The 14,919-nt window shown below is 44.9% G+C and overlaps 1 protein-coding gene across 4 annotated transcripts in view; it reads right to left on the bottom strand.

The window, feature by feature from the left end:
• Positions 1–354: 354 nt before the first annotated feature.
• PIGL (phosphatidylinositol glycan anchor biosynthesis class L) overlaps positions 355–14,919 on the bottom strand; it is a 66,945-nt gene continuing 52,380 nt past the window's right edge. The window contains exons 4-8 of one of the 4 annotated variants that reach the window (XM_060203161.1): positions 13,049–13,116; positions 9,499–9,530; positions 8,516–8,635; positions 5,195–5,328; positions 355–2,344 (exon numbers count right to left, since the gene is read on the bottom strand). In XM_060203161.1, coding sequence (XP_060059144.1) covers positions 2,246–2,344; positions 5,195–5,328; positions 8,516–8,635; positions 9,499–9,530; positions 13,049–13,116 — 453 coding nt within the window. In that variant the 3' untranslated portion in view covers positions 355–2,245. The remainder of the gene's footprint in view (positions 2,345–5,194; positions 5,329–8,515; positions 8,636–9,498; positions 9,531–13,048; positions 13,117–14,919) is intronic. The other 3 variants (XM_007526167.3, XM_016189597.2, XM_060203162.1) reach the window with 3 other exon arrangements.

Consider the following 14,919-nt stretch of genomic DNA (forward strand, 5'->3'; position numbering starts at 1 on the left):
TGGCCCCCGGGACTAAGGCATTGAGTTCTTGATTGGCTAAAGAAAAGGTCTAGATTTCTCTCCTACATCATGTTCCCCCCCAAACAAACAAACAAACAAACAAACAAACAACCAGAGAGCTGAGCTGACTATGAGCCCTTTGAGGGCAGGACCCGTGCCATAACAATGTCCGTGAGAAATGCTGCCCAGCACAGCAGTTGGCACTTGAGTGCCCCTGTCTATGGCTGTGACTTTAAACAGAGCAAGTGTTCTGTAGGCCACAGTGATAAAACCAAGGAAGTGTGGTCACACTAATTATAGACAGTTCCCGTGCATTTGGTGAGCCTATGTTGGAGACAATGTAAAAATACAGCATTGTTGCACATCTGAATTTATTTTAGACGGGGCCAAACAATGGTACAATTTGGTTAAGTGCACGCAGAACAATGCACAAGGACCTGTGCAAGGACCAGGGTTCAAGCTCCAGCTCCCCACCTGTAGCAGGGACAATTCACAAGCAGTGAAACAGGTCTGCAGGTGAAAAAAAAATTAAAAAAGTAAAAATAGGGAGTCAGGTGGTAGCGCAGCGGGTTAAGCACACATGGCGCAAAGCGCAAGGACTGGAGTAAGGATCCCAGTTCCAGCCCCCGGCTCCCCACCTGCAGGGGAGTCGCTTCACAGGCAGTGAAGCAAGTCTGCAGGTGTCTATGTTTCTCTACCCCTCTCTGTCTCCCCATCTCTCTCCATTTCTCTCTGTCCTATCCAACAATGACGACATCAGTAACAACAATAATAATAACCACAACAATGATAAAACAACAAGGGCAACAAAAAAGGAAAAAATAGCCTTCATGAGCAGTGGATCCATGATGTGGGCACCGAGCCCCAGAAATAATGCTGGAGGGAAAAACAAGAATAAATTTGGGAGTCGGGCTGTAGCGCAGCGGGTTAAGCGCAGGTGGCGCAAAGCTAAAGGACCGGCATAAGGATCCCGGTTCGAACCCCAGCTCCCCACCTGCAGGGGAGTTCCTTCACAGGTGGCGAAGCAGGTCTGCAGGTGTCTATCTTTCTCTCCTCCTCTCTGTCTCGCCCTCCTCTCTCCATTTCTCTCTGTCCTATCCAACAACAACAACAACAATAACTACAACAATAAAAAAACAAGGGCAACAAAAGGGAATAAATAAATAAAATAAATATTTTAAAAAAGAATAAATTAAAAAAAAGAAAAAATAAATTTAAAAAATGAATTTATTTTAGAGCATTTTTCCATTTATGTAAAGTAACAACAGGCTCTGTAGTAGGTGCATGACATGCATTGTGCTATTGTGTAAACTGTTTTTCACAAGAACTTGAGATGTGCACCTGGGGTCATACAGCTCAGTGTATCAGAGCACAGGATTTGCCTGCCAGAGACCCCATAGGCGAGAGCTGAGCAGTGCTCTGATCTCTCTATATACATATGAAAATAAACAAATATTTATATGACAATGCACCTGAGGAAAACAGCTCAACTGATAGAGCACAGGATTGGCAGGCCTGAGATTTACTGGGTCAATCCCTAGAGTCATGCTTTGGCTTCTCTCTCTGATGTAAAGCTCTCTCATGTGAAATAAACAAAATATATTTTTTTTCCCTCCAGGGTTATCGCTGGGGTTCAGTGCCTACACTATGAATCCACTGCTCCTGGAGGCAATTTTTTTCCCTTTTTTGTTGCCCTTGTAATTTATTGTTGTTATTGTTATTGTTGCTGGTGGTGCTGTCATTGTTGTTGGATAGGACAGAGAGAAATGGAGACAGGAGGGGAAGACAGAGAGGGGGAGAGAAAGACAGACACCTACAGACCTGCTTCACCGCTTGTGAAGTGACTCCCTTGCAGGTGGGGAACCGGGGGCTCCAACCAGGATCCTTATGCCGGTCCTTGAGCTTTGCAACACGTGTACTTAACCTGCTGCGCTACTGCCCGACTCCCTGTTATTATTATTTTTAGCAGAGCACTGCTCAGCTCTGGCTAATGGTGGTACAGGGGATTAAGCCTAGGACCTCTTGCCTCAGGTATGAGAATTTTTTTGCATAACCATTGTGCTGTCTCCCCCACCTGGCCTCCATTTTATCAGCAATATTATTGAATATTACCCATGGGTGAGCAGGGCCTGGCAGGCCACCCCTACACAGGGGTCTCCTTTGGCTCAGGGGATGAACTAGCTCCAGACCAGGCCCTGGGCTTCCTGGCCCTTTTTCTTGCACAGTTTCCAGACCCTTCAAAGGCTCAGAGGATGTGCAGCGTGTTGATCCTCATGTACCGGGAGAAGAGCACGTAGAGGCGACGGAACCATAGGAGTTGGCTGTGGTGGCAGGACATGGCTCTCTGGAGGGAGGAACAGGACAGTTATGGAGCATGTGCTCTGGAGCCAGGCCTGTCACTTTCAGTTCTGTCTCCCTCCCATGAACACAGCCCCTGCCATCCCACAGCCTCCTTTGGCTTCTGCACATCTTCCAGACCTCTCTGGACTGGTCTCTCACTACCTGCCTTACCATCTCCTACTCACTCCCCTGTAATAATGGCAGGTGGTGCTAGCAGCAGCTAGAATCATCAGTCTCCAGGCATCACCTTTATTTTTTTTTAACTTTTTTTTTTTTTTTTTTTTTTTTACCATTGTACTGCTCAGCTCTGCCTTATGGTGGTTCAGGGGATTGAACCTGGGACTTCGGAGCCTCAGGCATGGGGTCTCTTTGCATAACCATTATGCTATCTATGCCTGCCCTATTTTTTTTTATTAGTGATTTAATATTGATTTACAAAATTACAAGATAACAGGGGTACAACGCTGCACCATTCTTACCACTGGAGTTCTGGATCTCCAGTTCCTCCATTATAAACTACAGCAGTTCTCCCAAGGTTGCAGATATGGGCTAGCTATTATTTCTACAACTATCTGTCTATATTTGTATATATTTGACCATTTTTTAAAGGTTTCACATTTTTAAAATTTTTAAATATTTTTTTATTTTCCATTTTGTTGCCCTTGTTGTTTTTTATTATTGTAGTAGTTATTATTATTGTTGTTATTGATGTCATCGTTGTTAGATAGGACAGAGAGAAATGGAGAGAGGAGGGGAAGACAGAAAGGGGGAGAGAAAGATAGACACCTGCAGACCTGCTTCACTGCCTGTGAAGAGACTCCCCTGCGAGTGGGGAGCCGGGGCTCAAACCAGGAACCTTATGCCAGTCCTTGCACTTCGTGCCATGTGCGCTTAAACCACTGCACTACCGCTGGACTCCCCACATTTTATTTTTTATGTTCTGGCTGTCTCTGGGGCTTCACTGACTTTTTCCAGATAGAGCAAGATATGTCACCATGCCTAAGGATCTGGGTGCAAGCCTCTGGTCCCCATCTGCAGAGGGGAAGCTCCACTAGCAGTGAAGAAAGTATTGCAGGTCTCTCTCTCTCTCCCTTGGCCTGAGGAGAGAGTTCAATGTGTCAGAGCATATGACTTGCATTTCAGAGACCTCCCATTCCATAAGTCTGAGCTGAGCAGTGCTCTGATCTGTCTCTACTTACCCTGGTCCTCTCAATTTCACTCTATCCATCAAATAAAGGGGAGAGAGAGAGAGAGAGAGAAATAAAGAAAGAAAAGAAGGGGCCAGGTGGTGGCACATCTGATTGAGTGCACATATTACAATGCATAAGGACCCAGGTTTGAGGCCCCGGTCCTCACCTGCAGGGGGAAAGCTTCACAAATGGTGAAGCAGGGCTGAAGTTGTCTCTTTCTCTCTCCCTCTCTATCACTCCCTTCCCTCTCAATTTCTGGCTGTCTCTATCCAGTAAATAAATAAAAAAATAAAAAAGAATTTATTTAAAAAAAGAAAAAAAATCTTAAAAATATAAAAAAAGAAAAATTTAAAAAGAAGAGAACATAAAGGAAAGGAAAAGAAAAAAATGACCACTGGGAGTACAGGATTCACTGTGCCTAGCCCCAGTAATAATAATAACAATAACAACAGTAGTAGTAGTTAAAAGAGAGTGAGACAGAGAGGAAGAAGGAAAGAAACCATAGCAACAAAACTTCCTCCAGTGCAGTAGGGGCCAGGCTTGAACCTGGGTCACTCACATAGCAAAGCACTATCCAAGGGAGTTATCTTGCCAGCACTAGAGCCCACATTCTTAGCTGTTCTGCTCTACCACCTCACATGTACAACACACATGGGCATGATAAATAGGCAACAGACTAGAACACTGTGATCAAGCTCCTCTCAGCAAGCTAGGAGGAGGGATGAGAGTGCATAAGCACTGTAAGGAGAGGAAAGAATGCAATCCAGAGGTGTGAGTGCTCTTTGCTACTTAGTGGGGGAAATGCTTATTATCTTGTTACTGAGGCTTGGTGTAGCTCAGCTTATAAACAGAATAGGTCATAACAACTGATTTACCTAGATATGACATATATTAATGGTTTCTGCTTTTTTTTTAATTCTACTTTTCATAGACAGAGAGAAATTGAGAGGGAGAGGGACCAAGAAAGAAAAAAGAAGAAAGGAGAAAGAAAAGGGGAAAATGCATGCATTATTTTCATAATCAGAAAACAAAAGTTGGAAAGCTATGACTTCCAAGGTCTAGCTGCAAACTGCTGCTAAAGGTTAAGGACAAATGCCGACAGCCCGGGAGGAAGTGCAGTAGATAAATTGTTGGGCTTAGGGCCGGTGGTGGTGCACCTGGTTAAGCGCACATGTTACAATGCACAAGGACCTGGGTTCAAGCCCTTGGTCCCCACCTGCAGGAGGAAAGTTTCATGAGTGGTGGAACAGTGTTGCAGGTGTCTCTGTCTCTCTCCTTCTCTATCTCCCCCTTCCCACTCAATTTCTGGCTGTCTCTATCCAATAAATAAATAAAGATAACATTTTTTTAAAAAAATTGTTGGACTCACAGGTGTGAGATCCTGAATTGGATTGTCAGCATTGCATGTACTAGAGTGATGCTCTATTCCTCTCTCCTTCTTATCATCCCTTATTCTATTTCATAATAAATAAATCTAGAAGAGGAAGAGGAGGAGGAAGGGAAGGAGGAGGAGTAAAAGGAAGGAGAAGGAGCAAAAGGAGAAGAGGAGGAGATGCAGAGCCACCAGGAGGACCATCTTTAGGGCATCTCCATAGCGAGTCTTGAGGAGACAGAGGGCTTGGGGCAGCCCCAGAGTCATCTGTCCAGGACCTAGAAACCCTCACCTTGGCCTGTGTGGCTTCCTCGCTGCTGAGCAGGAAGAGGACGTCTTGGGCCCACAGCAGAGAAAAGGGCAGGTCCAGGAGGGAGAGGTACTTGCGCAGCAGGTTCACAGACTGAAGTGTGAGCACAGAGCACCCTGGTTGTGGGGAGGGGAGGGGAGGGGAGGGGAGAAGTGAATAAGTCTTGTCACTTCCAGGTAGGTTCTCCCCCAACCCTCACACCCTCTCACTCCCTTGGAGTGCAAGGGAGCTGTCCCTGGCTTGCGAGGTGATTCCCAGGCATCAAAGCTGCTCTTTGCCCACTATTTTCCTGGGAGACGTCAGGAACACCTGAATGGCTGCCCTCCGATGCTATGTGACCTAGGGAAGCAAAGGTTAGAGGCTGCAGGCCTAGTGCCTTAAGGTCATGGGAAAGGAGGGGGAGAGGGCATTTTCTGTTTTCACGAGGCAAAGCCCTAGTTTCTGCTGTGCCACTAAAGAACTGAGACCTGAGGAAGCCCTCACCACCCTTTTTTATTCATTAGAAAAAAGATTTATGGGAGTTGGGTGGTAGCGCAGCAGGTAAAGCGCATGTGGCTCAAAGTGCAAGGACTGATTAGGATTCCAGTTCAAGCCCCCGGCTCCCCACCTGCAGGGAAGTCGCTTCACAAGCGGTGAAGCAGGTCTGCAGGTGTCTCTCTGTCTGTCTTCCTCTCTATCTCCCTCTTCTCTCTCAATTTCTCTCTGTCTCAATAACAAATAAATAAATAAATAAAAATTTAAAAAAAGAATTAAGGGGAAAAGATATTTAAAAAAAGAAAAAAGATTTATGGGGAGATTACAGGTGGTAGCACAGCAGGTTAAGTGCACATGGCGCCAAGTGCAAGGACCTGCGTAAGGATACCGGTTCTAGTCTCCAGCGCCCCACCTGTGGGGGAGTTGCTTTACAGGTGGTAAAGTAGGTCTGCAGGTGTCTATCTTTGTCTCTCCCTCTCTGTCTTCCCCTCCTCTCTCAATTTCTCTCTGTCCTATCCAACAACAACAACAGCAATGGCAACAACAACAAAGGCAACAAAATGGGAAAAATGGCCTCCAGGAGCAGTGGATTCGTAGTGGTGGATTTGTAGTGCAGGCATTGAGCCCCAGCAAGAACCCTGGAGACAAAAAAAAAAAAGATTTATTGGGGGGCCAGGAGGTGGTGCACCCAGTTAAGCACACATAGTACTAAGCGCAAAGATCCATACAAGGATCCTGGTTCCAGCTCCTGGCTCCTCATCTGTCAGGGGGAAGCGGGAGGGGGAAGCTTCACAAGTGGTGAAGCAGGTGTGTAGGTGTCTTTCTTTCTCTCTCTCTATTTCCCCCTCCTCTCTCAATTTCTCTCTGTCCTATCCAATAAAATGGGAAGCACAAGGACTGGAGTAAGGAGCCCAGTTTAAGCCCCTGGCTCCCCACCTGCTGGGGGGTCGCTTCACAAGTGGTGAAGCAGGTCTTCAGATGTCTATCTTTCTCTGCTCCTCTCTGTCCTCTCCTCCTCTCTTGATTTCTCTCTGTTCTATCCAACAGCAATAACAACAACAATAATAATAACAACAATGGGCAACGAAAGGGAAAAAATGGCCTCCAGGAGCAGTGGATTCATAATGCAGGCACTGAGTCCCAGTGATAAACCCTAGAGGAAAAAAAAGCAAAAAAGATAAAGAAAGAGATAGGAATCAGAAGAGGGGTGGGTAAAGACCACAGCACCAAAGTTTCCTCCGGTGCAGTAGAAGCCAGGCTCAAACCTGGGTTATGCACATGGCAAAGTATGCACACTATCTAGGTGAGGTATTTTGCTTCCCTTATTTTTTAAATATATTTATTTATTTCCCTTTTGTTGCCTGTCGGGCTGAGCTTCACTGACGGGTAACAGACGACCAGGGACTCATGGTTGAACTGTAGGCAGTATCTCTTTATTCATGCAGGACGCAGCACAATCTAAGAGGAGCTAAGCTAAACTCAAGTACTGTAAATCTCACAATGCTGTCTTTATATATACTTGCCAAGTAGAGTGGAAACAGGATGTGACATAGAGAGGGTGGAGAGAAAAGTGACTGGCGAAAATCAGAGTGTGACAAGGAGGGGGTGGAGCAGGCGAGAATCTTATCACTGAACCACAAATGCCCTGGAGGGAGGGTGGTACTTGTTAACAGTGGTTATGTAAATAGAATGAAGTGGTTATGTAAATAGAATAGTGTTAAGCAGGGGGGATTTAAACCAAATGAAACAGAAGGGGTCTCATGCATACCAACAGTTGCCCTTGTTTTATTGTTGTTGTAATTATTATTGTTATTGTTATTAATGTCATCGTTGTTAGATAGGACAGAGAGAAATGGAGAGAGCAGGGGAAGACAGAGAGGGAGAGAGAAAGATAGACACCTGCACACCTGCTTCACCACCTATGAAGCGACTCCCCTGCAGGAGGGGAGCCAGGGGCTCGAACAGGGATACTTCTACCAGTCCTCGTGCTTTATACCATGTGCGTTTAACCCGCTGCACTACCGCCCAACCCCTTTTGCTACCCTTATTTATAAAACATTTTTATCAGTGACTTAATAGTGGTTTATAAGATTATGTGAGACCAGAGGGGTATAGTTCTTTACCATATACCCCACCACCAAAGTTCTGTCCCCCTATGTATTTTTTTAAAGATTTATTTATTTATTTGTCTCCAGCATTATCACTGGGGCTTGGTGCCTGCACTACAAATCCACTGCTCCTAGAGGCTTTTCCGTTTTTTTTCTATTATATGTAAATTTAGTCCTCTTTAAAGAAAAAGGAAGAGCAAAGTTTTTTTTCCCCATTTTTCTGTTTTTGTTGCCCTTGTTATTATTATTATTGCTGTTGTATAGGGCAGAGAGAAATCGAGAGAGGAGGGGGAGACAGATAGGAGGAGAGAAAGACACCTGCAGACTTGCTTCACTGCTTGCAAGGTGACCCACCTGCAAGTGGGGTGCTAGGGGCTTGAACTGAGATCCTTATGCCGGTCCTTGCACTTTGCACCACGTGAGCTTAACCCGCTGTGCTACTGCCCAGCCCCCAAGGATTTATTTTTTTAAGAGAGAGAGAGAGAACTAGAGTGTCACTCTGGTATGTTTGATGCCAGGAATCAAGCTCAGGACCTCATACTTGAAGGTCCAACGCTTTATCCACTCACCACCTCCTGGACCACTATTTATTTTTAGTAAGAGAGAAAGAGAGGGAAAGAGAGAGAGAACAGGGTAAAACCAAAGTTTAGCTCTGTTGTGACTCCAGCAGGAGTCTGGGACTATTAGCATACAAATGACATCAGCCTGAGGCTGAACATACAGAGAAGGGAATGTATAAAAGCACCCGAGCAGGTCACTCTCTTTGGCTGCTGCTTCTCCTGGTCAGAAACATCTTGGCGAATATGCTCCAGGTATCCACCATGGCTACTTCTCCTGGGAACTGAACACATGTGACTCTGCTAGCTGGTAAACTTTTAAGACCCCTCTGCAGCCATAAGCAACCTGTACCTTAGCTGATAATTGTTTATCTTATGGGACTAAACTTTTTTGTTGGGGGGGACTAAACTTTTTATAACTATACTCTGACTTTACGGACCTAGCATACTCTTAATCCCTTATGATAATTGCTTGTTTTGCCTTTTACCCGTTTCACCCTAATAAAATATTCTATTGTTTAAACCTGTTCTCAGCTCCCCGCTGTGAATCCTTAAGCACTGAAGCCCTAACCCCTTTTTTCTTTTTTTAAATTAAAAAAAAATAATTATTTATTTTCCTTTTTGTTGCCCTTGTTGTTTTATTGTTGTAGTTATTATTGTTGTTATTGGTGTCATTGTAGTTGGATAGGACAGAGAGAAATGGAGAGAGGAGGAGAAGACAGAGAGGGAGAGAGAAAGATAGACACCTGCACACCTGCTTCACCGCTTGTGAAGCAACTCCCCTGCAGGTGGGGAGCCGGGGTTCGAACCGGGATCCTTATGCCGGTCCTTGTGCTTTGCGCCACATGCGCTTAACCTTCTGCGCTACCACCCAACTCCCCCTAACCCCTTTTTAAGTTAAGTTACAACACAACTCAGCTCTACCTTGTGGTATTGGGGACTGAAAATGGGACCTCTAGGGCCTCAGGAATGAAAGTCTGGTGCCCTACTAGATGCGCTGTCTTCCCACAGCCCAGGAAAAGTCCCTTCACCTCTCTCAGCCCCAGTTTCTCATCTGTAAGATAAGTGTTGTTGGTGTAGGACCTGCTGGCCTCATAGAATGGATAATGGAGCCAGGTGACCAGTTTACAAAAGGGCCATGCCTTACCTTTAGGCAGCTTCGCTTCTGAGTGCAGGTTCCTGGGGAAGAGAAGGGTGGGCAGCAGAAAGTTAAGACTTCCTTTCTATGCAGTTCACTAACAGGCCTTCAGAGTAAGGGCCTGTCATACCCTCTGCTCCCTCCACACAGGCTTCGTTTCTCTCCCCCGCCCCTCCCTGTCTTTCTTAAATTTTATTTGTTTATTAATGAGAAAGAGAGGAGGCGAGAGAAAGAACCAGACATCACTCTGGTATATGTGCTACTGGTGACTGAACTCAGGACCTCATGCTTGAGAGTTCAATGCTTTATCTATCCACTGCACCACTTCCTGGACCACACGCACACAGGTTTCTGGGTAGTTTTTTGTTTTGTTTTTGTTTTTGTTTATGCCTCCAAGGTTATTGCTGGGTGCCTGCACTACGAATCCACTACTCCTGGAGCCTATTTTTTCCTTTTTGTTGCCTTTGTTTATCATTTTCATTATTATTATTGTTCCCATTGCTGTTGTTGTTGGATAGCACAGAGAGAAATCGAGAGAAGAGGGGAAGACAGAGAGTGCTTCACCACTTGTGAAGTGACCCCTCTGCAGGTGGGGAGCCGCAGGCTCGAACCAGGACCCTTACACCAGTCCTTGCACCTTGCGACATGTGGCTTAACCCAGTGTGCTACTGCCCAGCCCCGGTTTGTTTGTTTTTATTGCTACCAGGGTTGTTCCTGGGGCTCAGTGCTAGCACTAAGAATCCACTGCTCCCAGAGGCCATGTTTTCCGTTTTTAAAAAATATTTTATTTGATAGGACAGGAAGAGGTAGAGACAAAGAGAAATTATTACAATCCTGCTTCACCACTCATGAAACTCCCTCTGCAGGTAGGGAGAAGGGGCTTAAACCCAGGTCCTTGCACGCGATGATGTGTGTGCTCAACCAGGAGTACTTGGTCCCCTCTATTTTTTTTTTTTTTTTTTGCAAAAGTCACTATAAATGTTTTGAGATTCTGTTCCTTTGTAAAAAAAAAAATGCATTCATATATACATAGGAGAGAGAAAGAATCAGAGCATTACATTGGCACATGTGATGCCAGGGATCAAACTCAGGACCTTGTGCTTGAGAGTTCAATGTCTTATCCACTTACTTTCTAGGCTGCCACTATATATATATTTATTGCCTCCAGGGTTATCGCTAGGGCTTCCCAAGTAACACATTCATTAATTTTTTTGCCTCCAGGGTTATCACTGGGGCTCAGTGCCTGCACTACAAATCCACTGCTCCTGGAAGCCATTTTCCCCATTTTATTGCCCTTGTTGTTGCACTTGTTGTAGTTGTTATTGTTGTCATAGGTGGTGTTGGATGGGACAGAGAGAAATGGAGAGAGGAGACGAAGACAAAGAGGGGAAGAGAAAGATAGACACCTGCAGACCTGCTTCACCGCTTGCGAAGTGACCCCCTGCAGGTGGGTAGCTGGAGACTCGAACCAGGATCCTTACGCTGGTCCTTGCGCTTTGAGTCATGTGCACTCAACCCGCTGTGTTACCGCCCAGCCCCCGACACTATATATTTTTAAAGATTTATTTTATTTTTTCCGTATGAGAAAGAGTAAAACTGCATGCAAGAAAACAAGAGGGAGGAGAGGTGAGAGGAAGGGAGAGAGAGATAAGTCAGAGCATCATTTTGGCATATGCAGTCCTGGGGAAGGGACAGACAGCCTCAGGCATGCAACTCTTACACTCTTATCGTTTGAGAGAAATAAACCCATTTGAACAAATAAAGCCAGGAGAAGGCACACTCTAAGTCACAGAATTCAGCTCTTAAGGGGCCGGGTGGTGACACATTTTATAGAGAGCATTCGTTATTATGTGCAAGGACTCTGTGTTAAAGCCTCCATCCCCACCTGAAGGAGAGCTTCATAAGTTGTGAAGCAGTGCTGCAGGTGTCTCTCTCTATCTCCACCTTCCATCTCAGTTTCTCTGTTTCTATCTAAAATATGAATAAATTAACTTAAAATGGGTGAGAAAGATAGCACAATGGTTATGCAAAGAGACTCATGCCTGAGGCTTCAAAGTCCCAATTTCAATCTCCTGCACCACCAGAAGCCAGAACTGAGCATTGCTCTAGTAAAAAAAAAAAAAAAAAAAAATATATATATATATATATATATATATATATATATGAAAAGAAAGGAAAGGAAAGAAAAAGAAAAAGAAAAAAGAGAAAAGAGTTCAGCCTTTAAAAGTCTTGAATAGGGAGTCGGGCAGTAGGCACAGTTGGTTAAGCGCAGGTGGCGTGAAGCACAAGGACTGGCATGAGGATCCAGGTTCGAGCCCCTGGCTCCCCACCTGCAGGGGAGTCACTTCACAGGTGGTGATGCAGGTCTGCAGGTGTCTATCTTTCTCTCCCCCTCTCTGTCTTCCCCTCCTCTCTCCATCTCTCTCTGTCCTATCCAACAATGACGACATCAATAAAAACAACAATAAAACAACAAGGGCAAAAAAAAAGGAATAAATAAATAAATGCTTTAAAAAATTCTTTTAAAAAAATAAATAAAAGTCTTGAATATGGGAGGCTGGGCAGTTGTACAGCAGGTTAAGTGCCCATGGCACAAAGTGCAAGGACCAGCATAAGAGTGTAAGGTTCTTAGTTCCAGCCCCCAGCTCCCCACCTGCAGGGAGGTCACTTCAGAAGTAATGAAGGAGGTCTGCAGGTGTCTATCTTTCTCTCTCCCTCTCTGTCTTCCTGTCCTCTCTAAATTTCTCTCTGTCCTATACAACAACAAAAAATAATAATAATAATAACAGCAAGGGCAACAAAAATGGGAAAAAATGGCTTCCAGGAGCAGTGGATTCATAGTGCAGGCACCAAGCCTCAGCGATAACCCTGGAGACAAAAAAAAAAAAAAAGTCTTGACTATGAGACTGGCATAATGGCTTAATTGAAAGATGCACTGCTTTGCCATACATATGGAGAGAGAGAGAGAAAGAGGTAGCCAGGTTCAAGCATGGCCCCCACAACACATTGAAGGAAGCTTCAGTGTTATAATCTCTCGCTCTTCCACCCTCTGTCTCTATCTAAAAAATAAATAAATGCATGAAAATACTTGTATATGTGCTACAAAGGCTTACAAATTTGACCCTAAAGCTTCTTGTGGCTAAAATAAAGGAGAAATAAAATTGGTTATCTCATTTATTCTATCAGTGTAGATAAAAACAACAACAAAAAATTTTAGGAGAAGAAACACTGGTCATAAGAGTTGAGAGAAGGGGCTGGGGAATGGTGCACCCAGTTGAGTGTACACATTACTGTGCACAAGGATCTAGGTTCAAGCCCCCAGTCTCCATCTAGAAGGAGGAATCGTCACAAATAGCAATGTGGTGCTGCAGGTGTCTCTCTTTCTCCTCTATCCCCCCCACCCCTTTCAATTTCTCTCTGTCCTAACAAATAATAATAGTAATAGTAAGAGTTATAGTGCTGGCTCTGTAATAAGTGGACAGCAAGCCCCAGGGGGTGTGTGGAAAGTGCTTCAGAGACCTGAGTAAACACATATCTCCATGGCCCTGGGAGTTCCTACCTCACAGCCGAATACAGAGCCATGTGGTTGCTGTGTCCACTCACTCCTCCTGCATCGAAAGTCACCACCTGTGGAGAAACATGGAGTTCACTGAGGTCTGTCTTAATACTTCCTTTATTGTTCCAACTTCTTTCCCCCTTCCCCTCTACCTCTTCTTCTTGGTATCAGTGAGAGAGAGAAAGGGGAGGAGGAAGGAACAGAACATTACTCTGGCACAGTCTTCTTCTTCTAGCGTTTGCCCTTCTTCCGTAGCCAGTCAACAGCGTCAGGTTGAGCCTGATGTAAAGTTTCGAGACCTCCTTTGAATCTGGAGAGGTGACAGTCGTTGACTATGTGGGTCATAGTCTGTCTGGCACAGTGATGCTAGGAATCCAACTCATGCTTGAGAGTCCAAATGCTAGATCCACTACGCCACCTCCTGGGTCATCTTATTGCTTCATCTTGAAAGCTTGTTGAAGATTCTAGCAGGGGAGTGCAGCTACTTCTGTATCCTGTACTCCTACACCAGTCCATCTCTAGGGAAAGCCATCCTCTTTGACCAAGTACGCAACTTCAGGAGGGGCACACATAGAGCAGTGAAGGAGGAAGGGGACACCTGCCTAGCCAGTCAGATCAGCCAAATCAACCCTGGCAATCAATAGGATGACAGATGTCAAAGCCAGATTACCCCTCCCTTCCTCTATTTCTTCATCTTTTAAAAAAAATGTTTTATATTTATTTATTTATTTTCCCTTTTGTTTCCCTTGTTGTTTTATTGTTGTAGTTATTATTGTTGTCATTATAGATGTTATTGTTGTTGGATAGGACAGAGAGAAATGGAGGAGGGGAAGGCAGATGGGGGAGAGAAAGACACTTGCAGACCTGCTTCACTGTTTGTGAAGCGACTTCCCTGCTGGTGGGGAGCTGGGGGCTCAAACCGGGGTCCTTACTCCGGTCCTTGCGCTCCACGCCACCTGCACTTAATCCGCTGTGCTGCCACCCGACTCCCCTATTTCTTCATTTTTAGAGATCTGTCCTTTGCTTTGGGAAGGAAAGGAGCCTGCAGACCCCTCCCATTCCAAACTGACTTCTGAGTGGGTCAGTGGTGTGTAATCACTGATTAGGCTGAGTCTGTGGAGACCGCTTCCCTAGGATTTTCTGTATGCTCTTGTCCCTGAGTAGTGGAGCGGAGTGGAATTCAGTCATAACAAAAGCCAGGCTCAGAATATCTTTGTTTTCTGTCTGCCTGGCCATTTATTAACATATTTTGTTTCCCTGGCTGGCCGCTGTGTGAATTTTGTTCACACAGATGGTGCCTGGTTTCTTTCTTTCTTTCTCCCTCACACTATACAAAGGGCATGGAAGCTTTGAGGGGTACGCTCCACTCTGACCTGGGATTAATTTCCCAGAAGAAGTGTATTTATTCATAGACAGCTTGTTTCTATTTCCACAGGTTGAAAAGTATCTTCTGGGTAACTACAAAATTGGTCAAGGTTTTGAAATTTCATCTCTGCACATCCCCCAAATAGTATGTACAACAACAATAATAAAGGATTGCTTGTGTGATTACAAGAAAAAAAGTAAGAAAACAAAACTCAGAAAAAAGGAAAGCAGTGATTGTTTCAGGATGATGGAAAGAGGCAAAAGTTCCTAAGGATAGAGGTGACTAAGCTGCAGGGATATAGGCCCAGAGCCAGGATTACAACAGGCTAGGGAAGGAGCCACAAATGGCCTATTAGTTTTGAACTGGAGACAGGTTGGATTCACATAAGGAAAATTCTGCTACAATAATAGTACCTACCATTTACTAAGTACAGTCTGGGGCCCCGTGTTGTATGCTTTACATTGGGTTGTTCTAGCTCTCCTCCACCAAGAAAATTGGATCAGTCCTG

This window comes from Erinaceus europaeus, chromosome 12 (genome assembly GCF_950295315.1).
Source record: "Erinaceus europaeus chromosome 12, mEriEur2.1, whole genome shotgun sequence".
Classification (NCBI taxonomy): domain Eukaryota; kingdom Metazoa; phylum Chordata; class Mammalia; order Eulipotyphla; family Erinaceidae; genus Erinaceus; species Erinaceus europaeus.